This window comes from Eleutherodactylus coqui, chromosome 3 (assembly GCF_035609145.1).
Source record: "Eleutherodactylus coqui strain aEleCoq1 chromosome 3, aEleCoq1.hap1, whole genome shotgun sequence".
Classification (NCBI taxonomy): domain Eukaryota; kingdom Metazoa; phylum Chordata; class Amphibia; order Anura; family Eleutherodactylidae; genus Eleutherodactylus; species Eleutherodactylus coqui.
In genome coordinates, this window is record NC_089839.1 from 152,390,898 (window position 1) to 152,409,664 (window position 18,767).

Genomic DNA, 18,767 nt, shown 5'->3' on the forward strand with positions numbered 1-18,767 from the left:
TCGGATAATCCGACCCTTTATGACAGCTCCAGGTTGTCGGCTACCTCCGGCAGCATGTAGCGGTCACATTCTTAGCCAGTGGCTTTAATCCGCAAAGGAAGCATGTTTTTACATCCCTGAGGATTAAAGATCACTTAGCTAGGACGTAAAAAGGCAATGGGGCCGTCACTAAGGGGGTTAAGCATTTTAACCAATGTTGCCTCTTTTGAAAGCAGTCTTGTTTCCTGTTTGGACCTATTTATGTTTTTACAATAGGCCTAAGCCTTGCTTGAGTATTGTGTAATGTTCTTTTCCAGATAGTGCTCTTAGGCTAATTTCACACGGATGAGTTCACAGCCTTATATTATACTCGCCAACATGCAATTTCTTTTGTGTTTTTGTATCAAAACCGCTTTGCATCACTTCGGGGACGTAGCAATTCTCCGCTATGGCAGTCAGCCATGGTGCAGGATCATGGCCTGTTTCCCACTGTTGTCAATGGGAAACCTTGCATCTCATCGAACTTGCATACACCTCGCACACTGTATCATGCAGTCGCCGGCCCCATTGAAAACACTGGGCAATGCGATGCGAGGGCACGCCCAAAGAAAGGACATGCTGTGACTCTTTTCCTGCATCGCTTCTTGGTGTGAAGCGGTATATAAAAAAAGAAAAAAAATTAGCTCATGTGTATGATCCCAGTCAGAAGAATGAGGCTCATATTCATGCGAGATTTGTGCGTCTCGCAAAGCACAAATCTTGCGCAAGAATCTTGGCCTTGTGTAACCAGCCTTACCCTCATGGATCACCTGCCACATCAAATTCCTCGCAAGCTATTTCTTGGATTTGCCTCATCTGCGTTCGAAACTTAGCTTAGTTAACCTTCTCCAAGCAATTGAATGCCAGCCGTGACCCACCAATACCCTAACACTGGAACTACCCACCGCGGGAGAAACTGAAGTATCCTAATTTACTACAGTCTAATCTGACACAGGGCTTATGAAAAAAATTTGATACCCCCTCAATTCCTCCAAGTACACATGAAACTAGCTAGCATGTACTCAACTACTTAACTCATAGATGGGTTCCTTCTAGTCATACTGCCGACCTCTACAAAGGAGTCTTTTAAAGGGTTTTTCTCATCAGACAAATCCTTTCAAAATGAAGCCTTGGGATGCTCAGCCAATTGCCCAGCCCCTCTCACATACAAGTGATTTTGCTGGAAAAGGCTATGGCCAAATAGGAGTTTTTCCTGTAGCTGGTGCTGAACGGCCATCCTTGTAGTATAAGAACAGCTTCAATGCGTCAGAACAGGAGCAGCTTGTAAAGAGCGGTTCTGTATTATGGCTCATTGAGTGGACTCCTCCCTAATGTCCATATGCCCAGGATTTCATGAAACATCGCCTTTAGTGATGTCTCCTATACTATGGCGTGTTAGCTAGTTGAATAGATTTTCTTCTCCCTACGGTACAATTGACTTTGTAAAAGGAGTATTCAAGTTCTACGGTCTCCTAATATATTTATATTTACCCCAGAAAATGTCGAATTTGCAGGCAATCCTCTTCCAGTTAATCGATAATCCTCCATAAGCATTAACTCCAAATGTACACTCATATTGTCGGACCAGCTGGTGCATGGCCACAAACGCACATTTATCAAGTATACTAGTTGATATACCCGGCTTCGCCCGAGTTAATTTGGTACTGGTGGTTATCTGGTGTTCACACAGAAAATTTTATGAAGTCGTGGTTACTTTAGAGATACCGGAAAAACATATGTTCACCATTTTGCATAGTTCTCTGCGTTACCCAGGAAACACCACGTGGAGGTAACCATGCGACATTTCCTTTGTATAAAATTACATCAGGAAGTGAGAGAATTAGATTCCATACGTAAAATTTGGACGCTAATTCTTTTGCATTAGAATTTAATAATCGAGTTGGGACCCATTAACTTTTCCTACTTATGACAATCAATGCTCGTTGCAAATTTCAAGTTTCTATGACATTGGGAAGTGAGAGAATTAGATTTCGTACGTAAAATGTGGACGCTAATTCTTTTGCGACAAAAAATTGAACAATCGAGGTGGAACCCATTAACTTTTCCTATTTATGACATAATCAACTCCCGTTCCAAATTTCATGTTTCTATGACACCAAGAAGTGAGAGAATTAGATTCCGTACGTAAAATTTGGACGCTAGTTCTTTTGCGCTAGAATTGAATAATCGAGTTGGGACCCATTAGCTTTTCCTATTTATGACATATTCAATGCTTATGGCAAATTTCATGTTTCTATGACTTTGGGAAGTGATTTAGATTATGTACGTAAAATTTGGACGCTAATTCTTTTGCGCATAGAATTGAATAATCGAGTTGGGACCCATTAGCTTTTCCTATTTATGACATAATCAATGCTCGTGCCAAATTTCACCTTTCTATGACACCGGAAAGTGAGAAAATTACATTTCGTACGTAAACTTTGGACACTAATTCTTTTGCGCATAGAATTGAATAATCGAGTTGGGACCCGTTAGCTTTTCCTATTAATGACATAATCAATGCTCGTGCCAAATTTCACCTTTCTATGACACCGGAAAGTGAGAAAATTACATTCCGTACGTAAAATTTGGACGCTAGTTCTTTTGCGCTAGAATTGAATAATCTAGTTAGGACCCATTAACGTTTCCTATGTATGGCATATTCAATGCCCGTGCCAAATTTTAAGTTGACATTGGGAAGTGAGAGATTTAGATTATGTACGTTAAATTTCGACGCTAATTAATAATCGAGTTGGGACCCAATTAATTTTCCTATTTTGGAGATAATCTATGCTTGTGCCAAAATTCATGTTTCTACAACATCGGGAAGTTGGAGAACTTTTGGCGAGTCAGTCAGTCAGTCAGTGAGGGCTTTCGTCTTTATATATATAGATAACACCTTCACTGCACGTCTCACTCGACTAATGATGAATGTCTATGGGCGTCCTCGCATGCAAGTGGAAGTAGGAAAGTGGATGATAACATGCTGTTCTTAGAATGTGAAGATTCCCATTTTAAGTACTGAAGACACTTCTAACTCCAGCCAGTCATGTGGCTTCTGTGCACTGACCGATGCTGCCATCTCTCCAATTCATCTCTGAAAAATGCCTGCGTCTTCTAAAATGTGTCCCTTGTTTTATCTGCTCATATTCCTGAGCTAAAAATCAGGAGTAGAGATGAGCGAACCTACTCGTTTCGAGTAATTACTCGATCGAGCACCGCGATTTTCGAGTACTTCCGTACTCGGGTGAAAAGGTTCGGGGGGTGCCGAGGGGCGGCATAGCGGAGCGGGGGTAGCAGCGGGGAACAGGGGGGAGCCCTCTCTCCCCGCTACAACCCCCCACTCACCCATGGCACCCCCCGAATCTTTTCACCCAAGTACGGAAGTACTCGAAAATCGCGGCGCTTGGGCGAAAAAGGGGCGTGGCCGAGTAGGTTCACTCATCTCTAATCAGGAGCTCTTAGAACTTGAATGTACCTTGTCCTGTCAGCTACATCCCGTTTACTTTTCTAGTTTGTCTGGCCATTGCTTCACATTAATACGTATAACAGCACCTGCACACAAGAGCCTAGATTGTCAAAGTGCAGAGTCATTTTTTACTATAGATAATTGAATTTCTTCCTTTTCTACTATTTGACAACCTAAGTTTGCAGTCCCTCCGAGCTACAGTATTTGAACAGTTTTAGAGCTTTATGGAGGCTCAATACTACAGATCCGTCCTGCACCCAGTGGTTGCCATTATCTGACAGTCATGGTATGCTTTTCTCTGCCCAGGAACAATCTTTGACTGTCTGCTCGGCCACACAAGGTCCCTTGATAATCACCTACAAAGGTCTCTAATGCACGCGCTGACGTTGTACTGTAGAATACTATAGATTTGTAGCATGAAAAACGCACAGACTGCTTCATTTTTCCTTTTAATAACTATGGCAAATGACAAAGAACTCCAATGACATTAGGGTCACATTTCATTTTCATAGCACAACAGATGAAACTGTAGAACATTAAGAGACAAAAAAAATAGACTAATTTTCCCCGGAAGGATGATGCAGATATGGTTGGTCAGAAAGCGCAAACATTCAACTAAACAAAACAATCAGAACCTACAATCATCCATCATGTTCAACAATCTTACTGCATAATAAGGCAGTATTGCAGTCAGTATTTTGGATCTGTAGGCCAAAGCCAAGATTTTCAGGGCGGGTTCCACCTCTTTTAATGTGTATAAAATCCACACCAGTTGGTGCACGTTTTCCATCACATACCCTAAGAGATTACCTAATAACAGCAAATGCAGAAAGAAGATCCTGTAAAGTAGAAGAGAATCTCAGGGTTGATAAAGTTGCACATTTAAAGGCTATGTATACCTTTGCACTCTTTTTCGCTCTTAATCTGTGTTTTTGGAAATGAAGACTTTTGTAATAGTTTTTCATTTAAATGTCTTAGGCCTCATGTCCACGGGGAAAATCAGATCCGCTGCGGATTTGTAACGCGGATTTGGGCTGCGGATGCACTGTAATTGTCTTTTATTTTTCATGCGGGAGATCAATCCAGCTATGTGCTCTATGAGCTCCCGCATGCGTGATCCGCACTAAAATGGAGCATGTCCATTTTTTTTCATGCTCCAGAAATTTTTTAATTTCCATCCGCGGGTATTTATCTAGCCGCGGGTGGTCAATGCATCCCTATGGGTGCGGATCCGCATGCAGAAAAATGCTGCGGATTGTAATTCTTATTTTCCCCCTGGACATGAGGCCTAAGGCCTCATGTCCACGGGCTATACATCCGCAGCGTTTCCTCCCGCACGCAGATCCGCGCCCCATAGGGATGCATTGAACACCCGCAGGTAGTTAAATACCTGCGGATGTTATTTTTCCCGTCAGGCGCGGATCCGCATGCGGGAAAAAAATGGACATGCTCCATTTTCATGCGGGTCTCCTATTGAAGCCTATGGAAGCCGTCCGGATCCGCGGGAGACCCGTACCAGAATTAAACTCACCTGTTCCGGACGATGCGGTTCTTCCCTTCTTCACGGCCGGATCTTCTTTCTTCGGCCCAGCTGATGTGTCCGGCGCATGCGCGCGGCACGCTGCCGCCGTGCCGAGCACATCCCCGGGCTGAAGAAAGAAGACGGCCGCGAAGGAAGGTAGATACGCATCGTCCGGAGAAGGTGAGTTTATTCTGATTTTTAGGCCTCATGTCCGCGGGGCAGGAGGGACCCGCTACGGATTCTACATGAAGAATCCGTAGCAGGCCTGATTTTCCCCATGGACATGAGGCCTAATTGTTTGATTTCTGTGCTTGCATTGTTTTCCAAAGCACTGCAGACTAGAAGACGGAAATCTTAGCAAATTCTGTCATTCAGAGTAAACCGACTCCTGCCCTAGTCTGCTCCTGTTTTTAAGATGCATTCACTGCCTTTCCACCGAGTTATTACAGAGGGCTGTATGACAGTGGAGATCAGAAGGACAGGGAGTAGAGAAAGCTACTATTACAGAGAGCCATAATTCCCTCCAGGTGAATTTTCAGCTTTTAACAGCAGTAAGGGGGAACGAGACCAGCAGCTACTCAGAGAAGATGAGAGAGAGCTGTGTAGTACTGAGTTGGCGTGGTTATGCCACACAGCCTTGAAAAGATTAGAGGGGAGGGGGAGCCAAGACTAAAAGGTTCATGAAAGAGATCAGCTAAACAGTGCTGGTAATGTACCCCAAGCTAGAAACATAGGAGGATTTGCAAAAAAAAAAAAAAGCAAGAGGCTTTCTAAATGCATGAGAAGGAAAAAACTCAATGTAAAAAAAAAGATACACGCATCATATTTTTTCTGCAGGGACTTAGTAAGATGTACATATTGATTTTCAATGCACAAAGGTTTCCATAAGCCCTTAATTTTAGTGCTCTCAGTTCTTTGTCACATGCAGAGAGATGCATTTCCTGCAACAGCTCAGACAGAGGAAACTGATTAATGAAGTTTATATGTGTGTAAAGTCCTGTTCACACTTGCATTGGACTGTCAGGGTTCCAGGTATTTGTGATGGCAAGAATAGTGCAGTCAATAGGATACATCAGGATGCTTTGAAAACAGATTGGTTATAGCGGTCACAACTCTGTTATAAAATGTAGGTCATACCAGTGTGAACAGAGCCCGAGGGACACTTGTATTTAATGTCAGCTCCCAAGTTAAAAAGGACCTGTATGCAAGCGCTGTTTCCAAATCACAAAAGGTAAATTGCTGCTATAACAGTTATGGTGATTTCACAAGGACGATAGAATTGTGCGATTTTCACGCAATGTGAGAGTGAGGAACAGAGCAGATTTATGGAAACCAATGATTTTCAATGGTTTCTTTCCCATTAGTGATGTTTTAACTGATGCAATGTTGCGAGAACAAAAAATTGTGGCATTCTCTATCTTTCTGCGAGGTGTGATTTTTTTTTTTTTTAAATCTAGGTTTCCCAAGGGAGCCTCCTTTTTATCGCATTGCAACGCAATGTGCATTGCGCTTTTTTATTGCGGAAGTCAATAGGACTATCTAATGTTGAAAATCACATGATTTTATCGCGGGCGGCAGTGCTGCAAAATTATTTATTTTTAAAAAGCATCGCTGACACTCAAAAACTGTGGGAACAAAGACGATCTTGCTGTGATTTTCTCGCTGCAAAGCCGCAATTGCCCATGTGGAACTAGCCTTATAAGGATGAAAATAGTCTTGCAAGTCAAATAAATGGACACCATAAAACGTATGTGTTGTGAGATCAACAGAAACACAGTACATCACACAACACAGTTCTAAACAAACTCCAGTTCCACAAAAATGTGAAAATATATAGCACCGCAAGTCAGAAATGAAAGACACTTCAGAGAAGATTGTCAAAAGAGCATATTACTCCTTATTATTCAGTTTCTTCAAGCAAGTTCTTTAATTGGTCTAATGTATATTTTTGCATTACTTCTGGTAAAACCTCCGAGTTGCTGACTAGTGCTGAGCAAACAATGCTAGAGAGGTCATACATATTTGTACGCGAGGCAGCCATCAAAGTGCAGGATGGTAACATTCTTGTGGCAGCCAATTGGTTACATCAGAGCAAGTATTAAACATCCAAAGCTCAGGACACGTTAAGATGGACTTTGCACTTCTGGCTACCTGTTCTCTATGTTCTGCATTTGGAGACTGAGTGATGTGAAGCTGGCCAATAATTCAGTCACCTCATCCACCTGCAAAAGAAAGCAAATTACCTTATTTTATATTTCAGTTTTATCAGACAAGACATAGTGGGATCTTGAACATAACAAGCAATTAGAATACTACACTGATGGAGTATATACAAACTGACAGCATATTGTATTTTAGGCTGCCTTCCTGAAACTATGAGTGATAAATGTAAGAGGAATGCTCTAATTTTTAGTTATTTTCTATACATCATGGCCTATGAATGCTTCAAAATCCTATTCACTACCAGGTAATCTGTTTGCTTTGCTAAACTCTACAGAGGCCAATCTCAACAACCTAAAATTAATTTCTCGACTGTACCATGCAATTTAGAATTCTACGTGGCATTTTTAAACAGGACTGTAAAGTAATAACCGGGGTGCAAAAAGGGCATCTGATTTTTAATTTTTAAAACAAAAACTAAGGCGATAACTAAAGTTACTAGACTTTAAAAGGCAAGTATAAGTGCATGTCATAACCTGCTCCTTGGTGCTCGTCCTCTGCAGCCTGGAACAGATCTGGTCTAGCTGTTCTGTCTGCTCCTGCTGGCCCAGCCTTTCCAGGTATTCCCGTAACATCTGGATAATCTACATATGGCAAAAAACAAAAGCCGATTTAAAGGGGAAAAAAAAAACACAAAACATTATTCTATAATGAAAATGTGTCTCCTGAACGTAAAAGTGAATTTCTCTCTTTCAAGCCGATTTGTCATTTTTAGGTCCAACATTCTGTGGTGATTAAAGGAGTTGCCCCACAAAATCAAGTTATCCCCTAATCACAGAAGAGGGAATAACAAGCTGATCAGTGGGGGTCCGACTGCTGGGATTCCACCGATCCCTAGAATGAGGGTCCAGAACGTCCTGCAGTGAATGCAGAGGCAGTCGCACATGCGCCCTGTCGATTTCTCTTTTGAACGAGTGAGCTCTGACGTCATTCACTCGGGAGCCCGTTTATACAGGCAGATACATCGCTGGCTCCTTCAAATGAGAAATCGTTCAGCCGTGCCTGCATAAAATGAATGATAAACAAAAAGCGAAAGATTTATTGTTTGATGGTTGTCTGCAGTTACACTGAACGATTGTTGTTTTTAGCTCGTTTGAACGATTTTTAAACAATAATTGTTGCATGTAAAAGGGCCTTAAGGCTCTGTTCACAATAAGTTGGCTATTTTTTGCAGTATATCGTTGACATACTGTAGGCCATGTTCACACTGCCCGAAGTAGTCTCTATATAAACCCAATATGGCGGTGATAAAACGGCCGATTGCAAATTAAAGTCTGTAAGCTCTCACCTGTTTCACCTCTAGCCGCAGAGATTCCAGAGTCTGTGATTTTCCATCCTGTAATATGTTCAGCTTGGACTTAGCTAAATGCAAAGGTGTTCGGCCTGCCCGGTCTAAAGCATCTACTCTGGCACCTTACAAAAAGTTTCAGGAAAAAAAAAAGCTGACATTTTTAAAAGTAAAAGTATTTTGTTTACTTTATTGCGACTGAAAAATGTTTCTACTGAAGAATGAATAGCTTTCTTACCTCCCCGTAAAAGAGTTGTAATTACTGGAACATGACTGGTGCAGGCAGCTAGGAAGAAAAAGAAATGTACAATAAAATAACGCTCATCACTGCAGAGAAAACTTTAGAAATCCTCATAAAACACCTACCCAAGTGTAAGGGGGTATTGCCTAGCCCATCTCTCTGATTTGGATCAGCACCGTGGTCCAAGAGTAAATGCACTAAAAGAATTTGTAAAGAGATATTTTAGTGTAATACTAAAGATAATAATTTACTAAAAAGGTATATTCTGCCTTCCTGGAGGCGGTACAATTTACGTCTACTGTACAATCAACCTACACCAGAACAATTGACTTGTCAATTAAAACTACTCTTTAGGCGAGGGCAAGACTGTATTTCTCACCAGTAGAAGAAGAATTGCAAAAGTACGGCAACTTAAAATGTTGAAATAGGAAAATACAAGAAGCAAAAAGGTACTTGTGACTTTTTTGCTCATAAGAAAACATTGAGATTTGCATCATGGGAATTCCATGACTTGCAGGGAAAAAAATAGTTGTTGAGAAGGCCTAGCCTTAAAGGGAATCTCAACTTTTTATCATCAGGTTTTTCATTCTGCGCCAATTAAGGTCTTAGTATATCCTTAGAATGGCTACAGTTAGTCAGCTGTATGTACAGAGAGCCCTGTACATTAGCCATAAGGGCACACTAAATCTAGAAGTTAATGATAAAACTAAGGGCTAATGCACATGACCGGATCTTCAGTCTGTCTTCTGTTCAAGTGTAAACGGACTAGGCTCGGACGGCACACAGACCTATAGTAGGCAATGTGCTAGTTAACACTTAGTGTTTTACCATAGACACACACATTGTGTGAAAAAGCTAAAATACAATAAAAAAATTATATCGATTCACAGATGAGACTCGCCCTTTCAAGTCAATAAGGACAAGTCTCATATATACGCACACGTAAAAAACTGATTACATACGGAAGCAGAAAAATGGACACACTAACTGTGTATGGAACTGCAATCGAACGAAAAAAATACATCCTTTTTTTGCAAATGTAGCACGGATGGCTTTTTTAAGACCCTCATTGGATTTTTCCCAAATGGATCTGGCACTTTAATTCACTGCAGAAATCTGAGGCTGAATCCCAGAGTTCTGCAGAGGATTTTCATGAGTATCCACACATGGATTTAGCTCCAGTCAGTGGGACAAATCCACATGTGGCTGCCCAACGGTGTTTCTCTGTGGATTCCATGTCAAGAATGAAAAATATGACATGTCAAGTATGACAACCGACCAGTCAATATGTATGAACCATGACACATATTCTCATAGCATTCAACAAAAAACTAAAATGATGCAGACTTCACCATGAGGTCGGGTACGGGATCTGCGCTCAATTCTGTGGCGCACTTATGGCGTAGGAACGGGGCCAGAGGCCTCAGCAGGAGATAATCTTACCCACAGAACATCAGTCTGTAGGATTTTCTACAAACAGAAATCCTGCAAAAATACAGCAGTTAAATGCCTGCTGGTCTCTCAATGTTTTGCTAGATAGTGTCTGAGGGGGTGGGGCCTACTAAAGGGGTGGGACTTAATTTCTGTCCCCTACTGCAGACAGAGCAGGTGGGCACAGGATAAAGCCATTATATACACTCACTCATTGTCAAAAAAAAAAAAATATATATATATATATAATCACCCCTAGAAGGAGTTCTTGGAATCAAACAAAACTTAAAGGGGTTGTCCCGCGCCGAAACGGGTTTTTTTTTTTTTTTTTTTCAATAGCCGCCCCCCCCCCCGTGCGCGAGACAAACCCGATGCAGGGGTTTAAAAAGAAACCAGATAGTACTTACCAGGATCCCCGCGCTCCGGTGACTTCTTACTTACCTTGCGAAGATGGCCGCCGGGATCTTCACCCACGGTGGACCGCAGGTCTTCTCCCATGGTGCACCGTGGGCTCTGTGCGTTCCATTGCCGATTCCAGCCTCCTGATTGGCTGGAATCGGCACACGTGACGGGGCAGAGCTACGAGGAGCAGCTCTCCGGCACGAGCGGCCCCATTCAGAAGGGAGAAGACCGGACTGCGCAAGCGCGTCTAATCGGGCGATTAGACGCTGAAATTAGACGGCACCATGGAGACGAGGACGCTAGCAACGGAACAGGTAAGTGAATAACTTCTGTATGGCTCATATTTAATGCACGATGTACATTACAAAGTGCATTAATATGGCCATACAGAAGTGTATAACCCCACTTGCTTTCGCGGGACAACCCCTTTAATATGCATGATTGTAAGGTTGATGTAAATAAGCGATTAGAAGTGTCCCTACTTCTGGGAAGTCTAATACGCCTTGCGTTTAGGGTTGCTGTAGGATATGGAAGGTCATCCTTGGCTTCTCATCTATCCTTGTAAATGAGCGGAACAATAATTTAATTTTCCTTTGTCCTGCGGTTGTATCCATAGTGGTAATGATTGCAGTAAGCACAGTAATTTAAGTATTTCGATCATTTTCAATACATTTTCTCTTCCAATGAATGACAGTAGGAGTTAACTCCAGATGAGAATGAAAACATGTTTGGAGCGATATTTAAGTTACACATTTAGGCATTTGCACACCCAAATATTCTATGGTATAAGATTGCCATTTAATGCGGATGGCATGGGACCATGGTGGCTTACAGCTCTTTAAGACGGGACGATTGTCGGGCACTTAAGACAGTCCCAGCGATTATCCCCCGGATGCTTTCCTACGGGAGGGCTAATCATTCAGTGAATGGAGGGGTAGCGGCTGGAGATCGCTTCTGGCCATCTGTCTCTATATTCAGTAAACAGTCAATCATTCATAGATGAACTATTCCCCGTTTACACAGGCCAATCGTCATTTGAATTTTCTGCCAACCAATACTGAATAATGAACAATAAGCGAACGCAATTATCGTTTGTTGTTCAGTCACTAGCAGCGCTTATACTGAACGATCATCTTCAGATTTTCACGATTCAGCAATAATCTGTGTGATAATTGTTCCATGTAAAAGGGCCCTTAATTGGATATCAGAGTGAAGGAACTTCAGTTTTCGCTAAATTAAAGCCGTTTTCACACAACTGAGAAAAATTGCACAGGATTTGTGCACTACAAGACGAACAAATCTCGCACAAATATGAACCCCATTCTTTTGAATGTGGTTATACACCTCAGCGATTTTTTTCCCCCACATTGTAGCATGTGCAATCTTTGGGCGTTCCCTTGGAACGCATCGTCTATTGTTTTCAATGGGACCGGCACAGCATTGCATGGTGTGCGATGCGATGTCGACACACTGAAAACAATGGGAAACACTCTGCGATCCTGAAGTGATGCAAGGCGGTTTTAACACAAATGCCTCACATCTGCAGGGATATCGCATGGTGGCGACTGTGATCTCGGACCGAGTTTCATGTCCCGATATCACACTCGCCCATGTGAAATTAGCCTAATTCTGAAGCCAAACAGGACTTTCCGCTCTTCACACTTTCTCTAACATCCAATGAAGGCTCTGTTTAGGAATGCTAATGACCAGGAGTCTGTCATCTGCAAGGACCATCATCTAATCTCTGGATCACATGAAGAGACTCCTGAGAAAGTCTGCATATATGAATGCATGAGCTTCATTGGACTCCCTTTCCAGTCCAGCTCTGCAAAAGGAACATAAACCACTAAACTGATTGCTGTTAGTGACAGACCGCTGAAATCAGTCACTATACCCTGCAGCGCAGATCCCAGATCACCTGTCAGGTTCCCTTTAAAGAAGATGCCAATAGTCACAGATGGAAAATGGGAAGTACATCAGAAACCTGGTCAGGATAAAAGGTGATATTTTGGAGAGGACACTGAATACTGTCACAGAGACAAAGCCTAAGGATTTACTCTAGAATATATTTTACCAATTTTGTCATTTCCATTACAGGATGCAAAGTGCAGCGCTGTACGCCCCTTGTCATCGGCTGCACAAGGATCCACTCCTTCATCTAGCAGGCGTTGGACTGGAAAAAAAAATACAAGAGAAAAGGTTTATATGTATATCACTTATGCATTTCTGATTTCAGTCACAAGAAAAAAAATACTTAGGGGGGCTTTATTTAAAAAAAAAAAAAAAAAAAAGTCTTCTCCCTGTCATTTCTTGTACACGTGTACTTTGCACAGAAAGGGTTTTCCCTATGCGGTTGTGTCACATACAGATACATAAGAACAGAGTCACAGTGGAGAAGAGCTTTCTGTGCAATGTCTTACATATATGAGCTGATATATAACTAAAAATGATATTCGCATACCCTGGCGTACAGCTCTATGGAGCACCATTGGGGATGGGTTATTTTGAACACCTTCAATTTACTAACAGTGCATTTCTTAGAGGGATAACTAAAACAAAAACCTATAAAGCGAAACATGTAAGTCAGTATCGATTTTCATCAATGGTTTAGTTCTGTTCCTTCAGGATAAGGTTATGATCAGCAACTGTAATATACCAAAACTTTCCAATGGGCATCTGGGATAGTTTCAAACCCACCTGTTCTCACCTACAGCTCACAGTGTTTAGTCGCTGTTCATGCTTTTCAGTGCAGCGCCACTTTTTTTTTAGCCCAGGTGTATAAACCCAAGCAGAGCAAGAAGTGAGGAATAAGGCCAAAAATATACAGAGGCATATATAGGGGAAAGCTGGAGATCTGCTTTAATGATAAATGCAGATGGATCAGCCATAACATCAAACCTACTGATAGGAGAAGTGAATTAGATGCATTATGTTGGGACAACATCCTCCTTCACTCCGTGGGATATATGAGGCAGCAACTGATCACTTCATTCTTGAAGTTGCTAAGTTGAAAGCAGGACAAATGGGTGTATGTAAGGATCCGAGCAACTTTGACAAAGGCTAAATTGTGATGAATTGGTCAGAGCATCTCCAAAATAGCAGGTGGAGTGTTCCTGATATCCAGTAGTTGCTTCCAATCCAAAAGTGGTCCAAGGAAGAACAACTAATAAAGTGGTGTCAGGGTCATGGGTGCCGAACGCTCAATGATGGTCCCAGAAAGCAAATGCTAGCCCATGTGGTCTGATCCCAGGGAAGAACCATCATAACATAAATTGCTGAAAAAATTACTGATGGCTATGATAGACAGCTGTCAGAACACACTCAGCATCAGAGCAGGCCATGTATAGGCACCTTCAATGGACACGTGAGCATCAGAACTGGACCATGGAGCAGATTAAAAATGTGGCCTGCTCCAATAAATCGGACTCTCTTAGATAGTCAGGCCTGTGTGCATTGCCTACCTGAGGAACAGACAGCATTAGGGATGCACTGTGAGAAGAAGAAAAACTGGAAAACGCAGTGTGATACTTCAGGCGATGTTCTGCTGGGACACGTTGGGTCCAGGAATTCATGTGGATGTTACCTTGACATATACCACTAGACATTGTACAGACCAAGTACCACTTCAGGACAATAGTATTGCCTAATGGCAGTGACCTGTCAGCTGGATAATGCGTCCAGACACACTGCAAAAATTGTTCTGGAATGATTTGAGAAACGTGAAAGAGCTGAAGGTGCTGACTTGGCACCAAATTTCCCAGATCTCAATCTGTTTGAGCATCTGTGCTGGAAAAACAAGTCAAATCTATGCAGGCCCGAGCTTGCAATTCACAAGACGTAAAGCTTCTTCTGCCAACGTGCCAGATACCACAGGACACCTTCAAAAGGTCCCGTTGAGTCAATGCCTCGATGGGTCAGAAACATTGACTCAACATTTGCCGCATGGTATTAACCCTTTTCCATCCAATTTCCCAGTCACCTGCACACTCCCCAGCTCTTATTTATTTTTGGGTGGAAAAGCATGTTGTGGATTTCTTGGAATTACTCAACAAAAACACACATAAAAATTACCTGTCATGATGAATTTATTAGCAATTTTTTTTTTTTTAATGAACATGAGTTATGAGTGTTTCACATCAGGAAGATCATTTGTAATAATCCTGTAATTATATGTACAGTGATAGAACATTCATTTATATAATAGGCTCTATTAATTACTCTAATGATAAACATCCATCTCTCTTTGTAATACAGTGCCATACAGAGGCATGCTATAACTGCATACAATGTGTATAGCGTCTAACACTATGCAGGGCTCTGTATATGCATATTACACCATGCAAGAGAGGGATCTGACATCAGAAATCACTTCAGTATATGTATATTACAGTATAGAGAAGAGAACTCCGATGTTGGACCTCTCATAATATATATATTTATATTATACACACATACATACGCACATCCCTCTTCTGCATTGTGTTAGAAACATGTCAGACCTTGCTCAACTTGGGAGCTGAGCAGGAAAATCTCAGTGTTGCATGAGGTCCAACACTGGATTGGAAAGGGTTAAGGTTATATGTGACTGATATATGTTACAAAATACCTGTGTCTAGATCGTTGCCATTGGCTGCTTCTCGTAACTTCCGAAGAGCTGTCAGGAGATAAATAAAATCTATTTTATTTTCTTATTTATTTTTACAAAAGCATAACCTGAAACAATTTGAAAATGACAGAATGGCCTCCGTAGGGTAATTCTGCACGGATGCGCTGACAGCTGCGGACAGGCCGCGGATCCAGACGACTTCCATTGGCTTCAGTGGGAACCGTCTGTGTGGGAAAACCGCACAAAAGTGGAGCATGCTGCGCTTGTTTTTCCGCACGTTCGTTCCGCATGCCGGTGGAAAATGACATCCGCAGATATTCATTTATTGCCCATTGATTCCCTATGGGCGCGGATCGCACATGCGGGAGACCGGCGCAGATTTTGTTAATCCATTTATGCTGTGGACAGGAGGCCTGAGGCCACTCTCACGCATATGGAGATAAACGCTGCTCGAAACCAAAGCATTTTACCGTGATTTTGAGCTGCGTTTTTGAACGCATGGTACAGCATTTCACAGGGCTTTGTAACGCACCCATCATTGTAACGGGTGAGGAGGTGCATTTAAGAAAAAAATACAACAGAGCTCTAGAAAATCGAGTGCAGGTCTGCAAAGCCCCATTGGGAGCATTGTACCGTGATTAGGAATATGCGCTAATCGCAGTAAACAGCGCCTGTGCGAAAGCGGCCTATAGCGTCTATTATACACACAGTAACACCTCTTTAACTCCTTTAGGCCTCATGTCCACGGGCATTTTTTTGTTGCGGAATCTGGGGCTGGCGTCCGCCTCCGGGTTCCGCAGCAATAACGCTCCATAGCACGCTATGGAAAAGTGATTCTTCATGAACACGAGCGGAAACCAATTCCGGTTTCCACTCGCTGTTGCAAAAATCGCAACATGCTCTATTTTCCTGCGGTTCCCACCTTGACGGCTTCAAATGACATTGCGGATGGGCCGTGGATTCTGTGGGAAAAGCAAGAAATAATTTTAAAAAATTCTGTACCGCACAAGTCCGATGGCGAAACGTGTGGACCATATGCAGTACATAGGAGCCGGAAGAAAACAGCCCCGTGTGGACGCCGGTGAAGAAGATGACAGGTATGCAGGGTCACCTACCACGATCATGGCTGGATTCTGCAGACGCAATTCGGACCTGCCATGTGCATAAGGCCTAACGCTGCAGGACGTACAGTTATGTCCTGCAACTTTGGGGTACGTATATGTTACGTGCAGGAAAACGGTATTATTGCATCTTGTCACCACCAGGAAGTAGGGATGGTGACAAGATTGACAGTGGGTGACGCCCACTGTTCCTGATTGGCTGGCGGCTGTCTCCCTTACCTTGGCCTCACAGGTCCTGCCAGTCACTGAGAATATTCTCTGGCTGGGCATCGGGGAAGATACTTCGGCCAGGAATCAGTGGTGCTGGCGACATGTGCTGCAGGTAGAGGAGCAGTAGCAGACACCGGGGTCCAATCTCCCCTTTACTGGCCCAGGCGGCTCTCCTGTCCCACCCCCACTCCCTGCTGTCACTCTCCCCATCACGGAAGAATATAAGCCTGTCAAACCCCTAGCTTCCTGTGGTGACAAGGTACAATAGTACCCAGGAAAACTGCATGCCTTACGCACAACTTCAATACGCCCAAGTGAGACCGGCCTGATCCTCCATGCAATTGCTGCTACTAATAAAATGCAAGTTTCTACCGAACTACTGCACAGATACAGACAGCAGACATATCGCCTTGTGCTGCTCTCACAGAGGGCTGTGGAAAGATGGTGACAGATTCACTTTAGGCTGCCTGTTTACGAGCGATGATCCACAAGCGATTATCACGCTGTGTGGAGCTTTCCATAACATCGCTACGGAAAGTGCAGCGCCAGCGTCCACGAGCGGAGAATCATAGCGATCCTCCGCTCACGGGATTTAAATCGCGGCATGCTGCAATTCTCCGCGGTGAGCCTATCTATCAGATAGGTTTACCGCTGAGACCTGACAGCGCTCCCCCACAGAGGAATATGCAAGTTCATGCCCTGGGTGCGTGGTACTAACGTAACAGGACGTAAACTTACATCCTGCAGATGGCGCCAGCTCAGAGGTCAGGCGGCACCATCCCACAGAGGGAGCTGGCTGCGACCGGCGGGCGGACTCCTGCAGCGACCGACAAGAACATCATTTATGATTAATGTTGAAAAAACCCACAGACAACAATGGAAACATTTGTTGTTTCTACCTGCACAAAAAAAAATTAATACAAGTTTTTCCGTGCATGCTATATACCCTCCAAAAAGTGAAGAAAATCTACAATTCGCCACGCAGACAACAAGCCCTCCGGCGGCCGCGTCCATGGAAAAATAAAATAGTTGGGACTTTTGAAAAGTGGAGATGAAAATCCACCAAAAATCGCCGTGTTCAAAACTGGCATCATTCTGCGCAAAGCGGCTGAAGAGCCTTATAAAGCGGGCACGGTCCCGGCAGCAGCGGGGCGCTATGATACGTTCCTGCATCAGGACTATACAGCTGGGGCTGGTGAGAGGCTGTGAAGACACAATGGCCCCCAGGGCCAGCAGTACCGGCTCCCCGGCTGTACCTACAAGCAGGTGCCGCTTCTACTGCCTGCCAGCTCCTCTCACCGTAGCTCTCCCGGGCCAGTGGGCACAGTCGGTAGCGGTGCTGCCGGTGAGACTTCACTCGGCCTCCGGGGCTCCTCCGCGCTTTCTCAGGCTCTTCCCATAAAGTCCTCAGTAACTCGGGCACTCCGGGGCTCAGCTCCGCCGGAAGGGACGACTTTCCCTGCTCTTCTAGCTCCATTTGCTCCTCAGGCTCCAGGCAGTCCAGCAGGCCGTAGTCACCATGACGACTGGCGGCCCCAGCCAATCAGCGCGGAGGAAGAGTGACGTTGCAGGAAAGCATTCACTGTAGGCAGGAAGGCGATGCGGCAGGCTCACGTCTGTGCAGTGTGTCGGCTGCTTGGTGGGGATGGCTCCTCATGTATCCCTAATGCTGTTCTGCCTGCCCACGCCCTCCCCGCCCTCCTGCTGCCGGACCCTCCGCCGCACGTCTCCTCCCTGCTGCCGGACCCTCCGCCGCACGTCTCCCCCCTGCTGACGAACCCTCCGCCGCACACCCCCTGCTGACGGACTCTCCGCTGCACGTATCCCCCTGCTGACGGACCCAGTTGCACATTAGAATTGTGGATTCTGCGATCGTCACCCGCAGTATTTCGGACATTCACATATCCGCTCACACGAGCAAATAGCAATTGTGATTTCTGCAAGCGGAAATGAGATTGCAGCATGTTATGTTTTTCTGCGAACTTCGCACGGACGGCTTCCATTGAAGTCAATTGTAGCCTTCTGAGCCGCAGTCCATTGTCACTTGACATTGCAGATGGTATATCCAGTCACCGAAGGGAACCACGAATTATTAAAATATAACTTTTATTCAAACCAATATACAATGTGTGATAAGTCTTGTGTGTTTAGTATCAGCACCTCTAGTAGCACCAGATTGTATCAGTGGTTTCCTCTGAATTCTGTCTGTCTGTCCTGCTGCTACTTGTAATTCTGATGT

The 18,767-nt window shown here is 43.8% G+C and overlaps 1 protein-coding gene across 1 annotated transcript; it reads right to left on the reverse strand.

Moving 5' to 3' along the window:
- Positions 1-3,923: 3,923 nt before the first annotated feature.
- On the reverse strand, positions 3,924-18,171 carry ANKRD54 (ankyrin repeat domain 54). The gene is made up of 8 exons (XM_066596372.1): positions 17,828-18,171; positions 15,198-15,245; positions 12,666-12,764; positions 8,884-8,955; positions 8,756-8,803; positions 8,518-8,642; positions 7,706-7,813; positions 3,924-7,231 (listed from the first exon to the last, which is right to left on the reverse strand). The coding sequence occupies exons 1-8, from the start codon at positions 18,003-18,005 to the stop codon at positions 7,157-7,159; spliced, it is 753 nt and encodes a 250-aa protein (XP_066452469.1). The 5' UTR covers positions 18,006-18,171; the 3' UTR covers positions 3,924-7,156.
- Between the last annotated feature and the right edge of the window lie 596 nt (positions 18,172-18,767).

Bases quoted from the DNA above. Each gene is read 5' to 3' on its own strand.
- ANKRD54 (XM_066596372.1), bottom strand. From the start codon at position 18,005: ATGGAGCTAGAAGAGCAGGGAAAGTCGTCCCTTCCGGCGGAGCTGAGC. The intron at 8,956-12,665 runs GTAAAATATATT...AAATTCTTTTAG, and splicing joins TAATGGAAATGACAAAATTG to TGCATTTACTCTTGGACCAC. The intron at 7,814-8,517 runs GTGAGAGCTTAC...TGCCATATGTAG, and splicing joins TGCGGCTAGAGGTGAAACAG to ATTATCCAGATGTTACGGGA.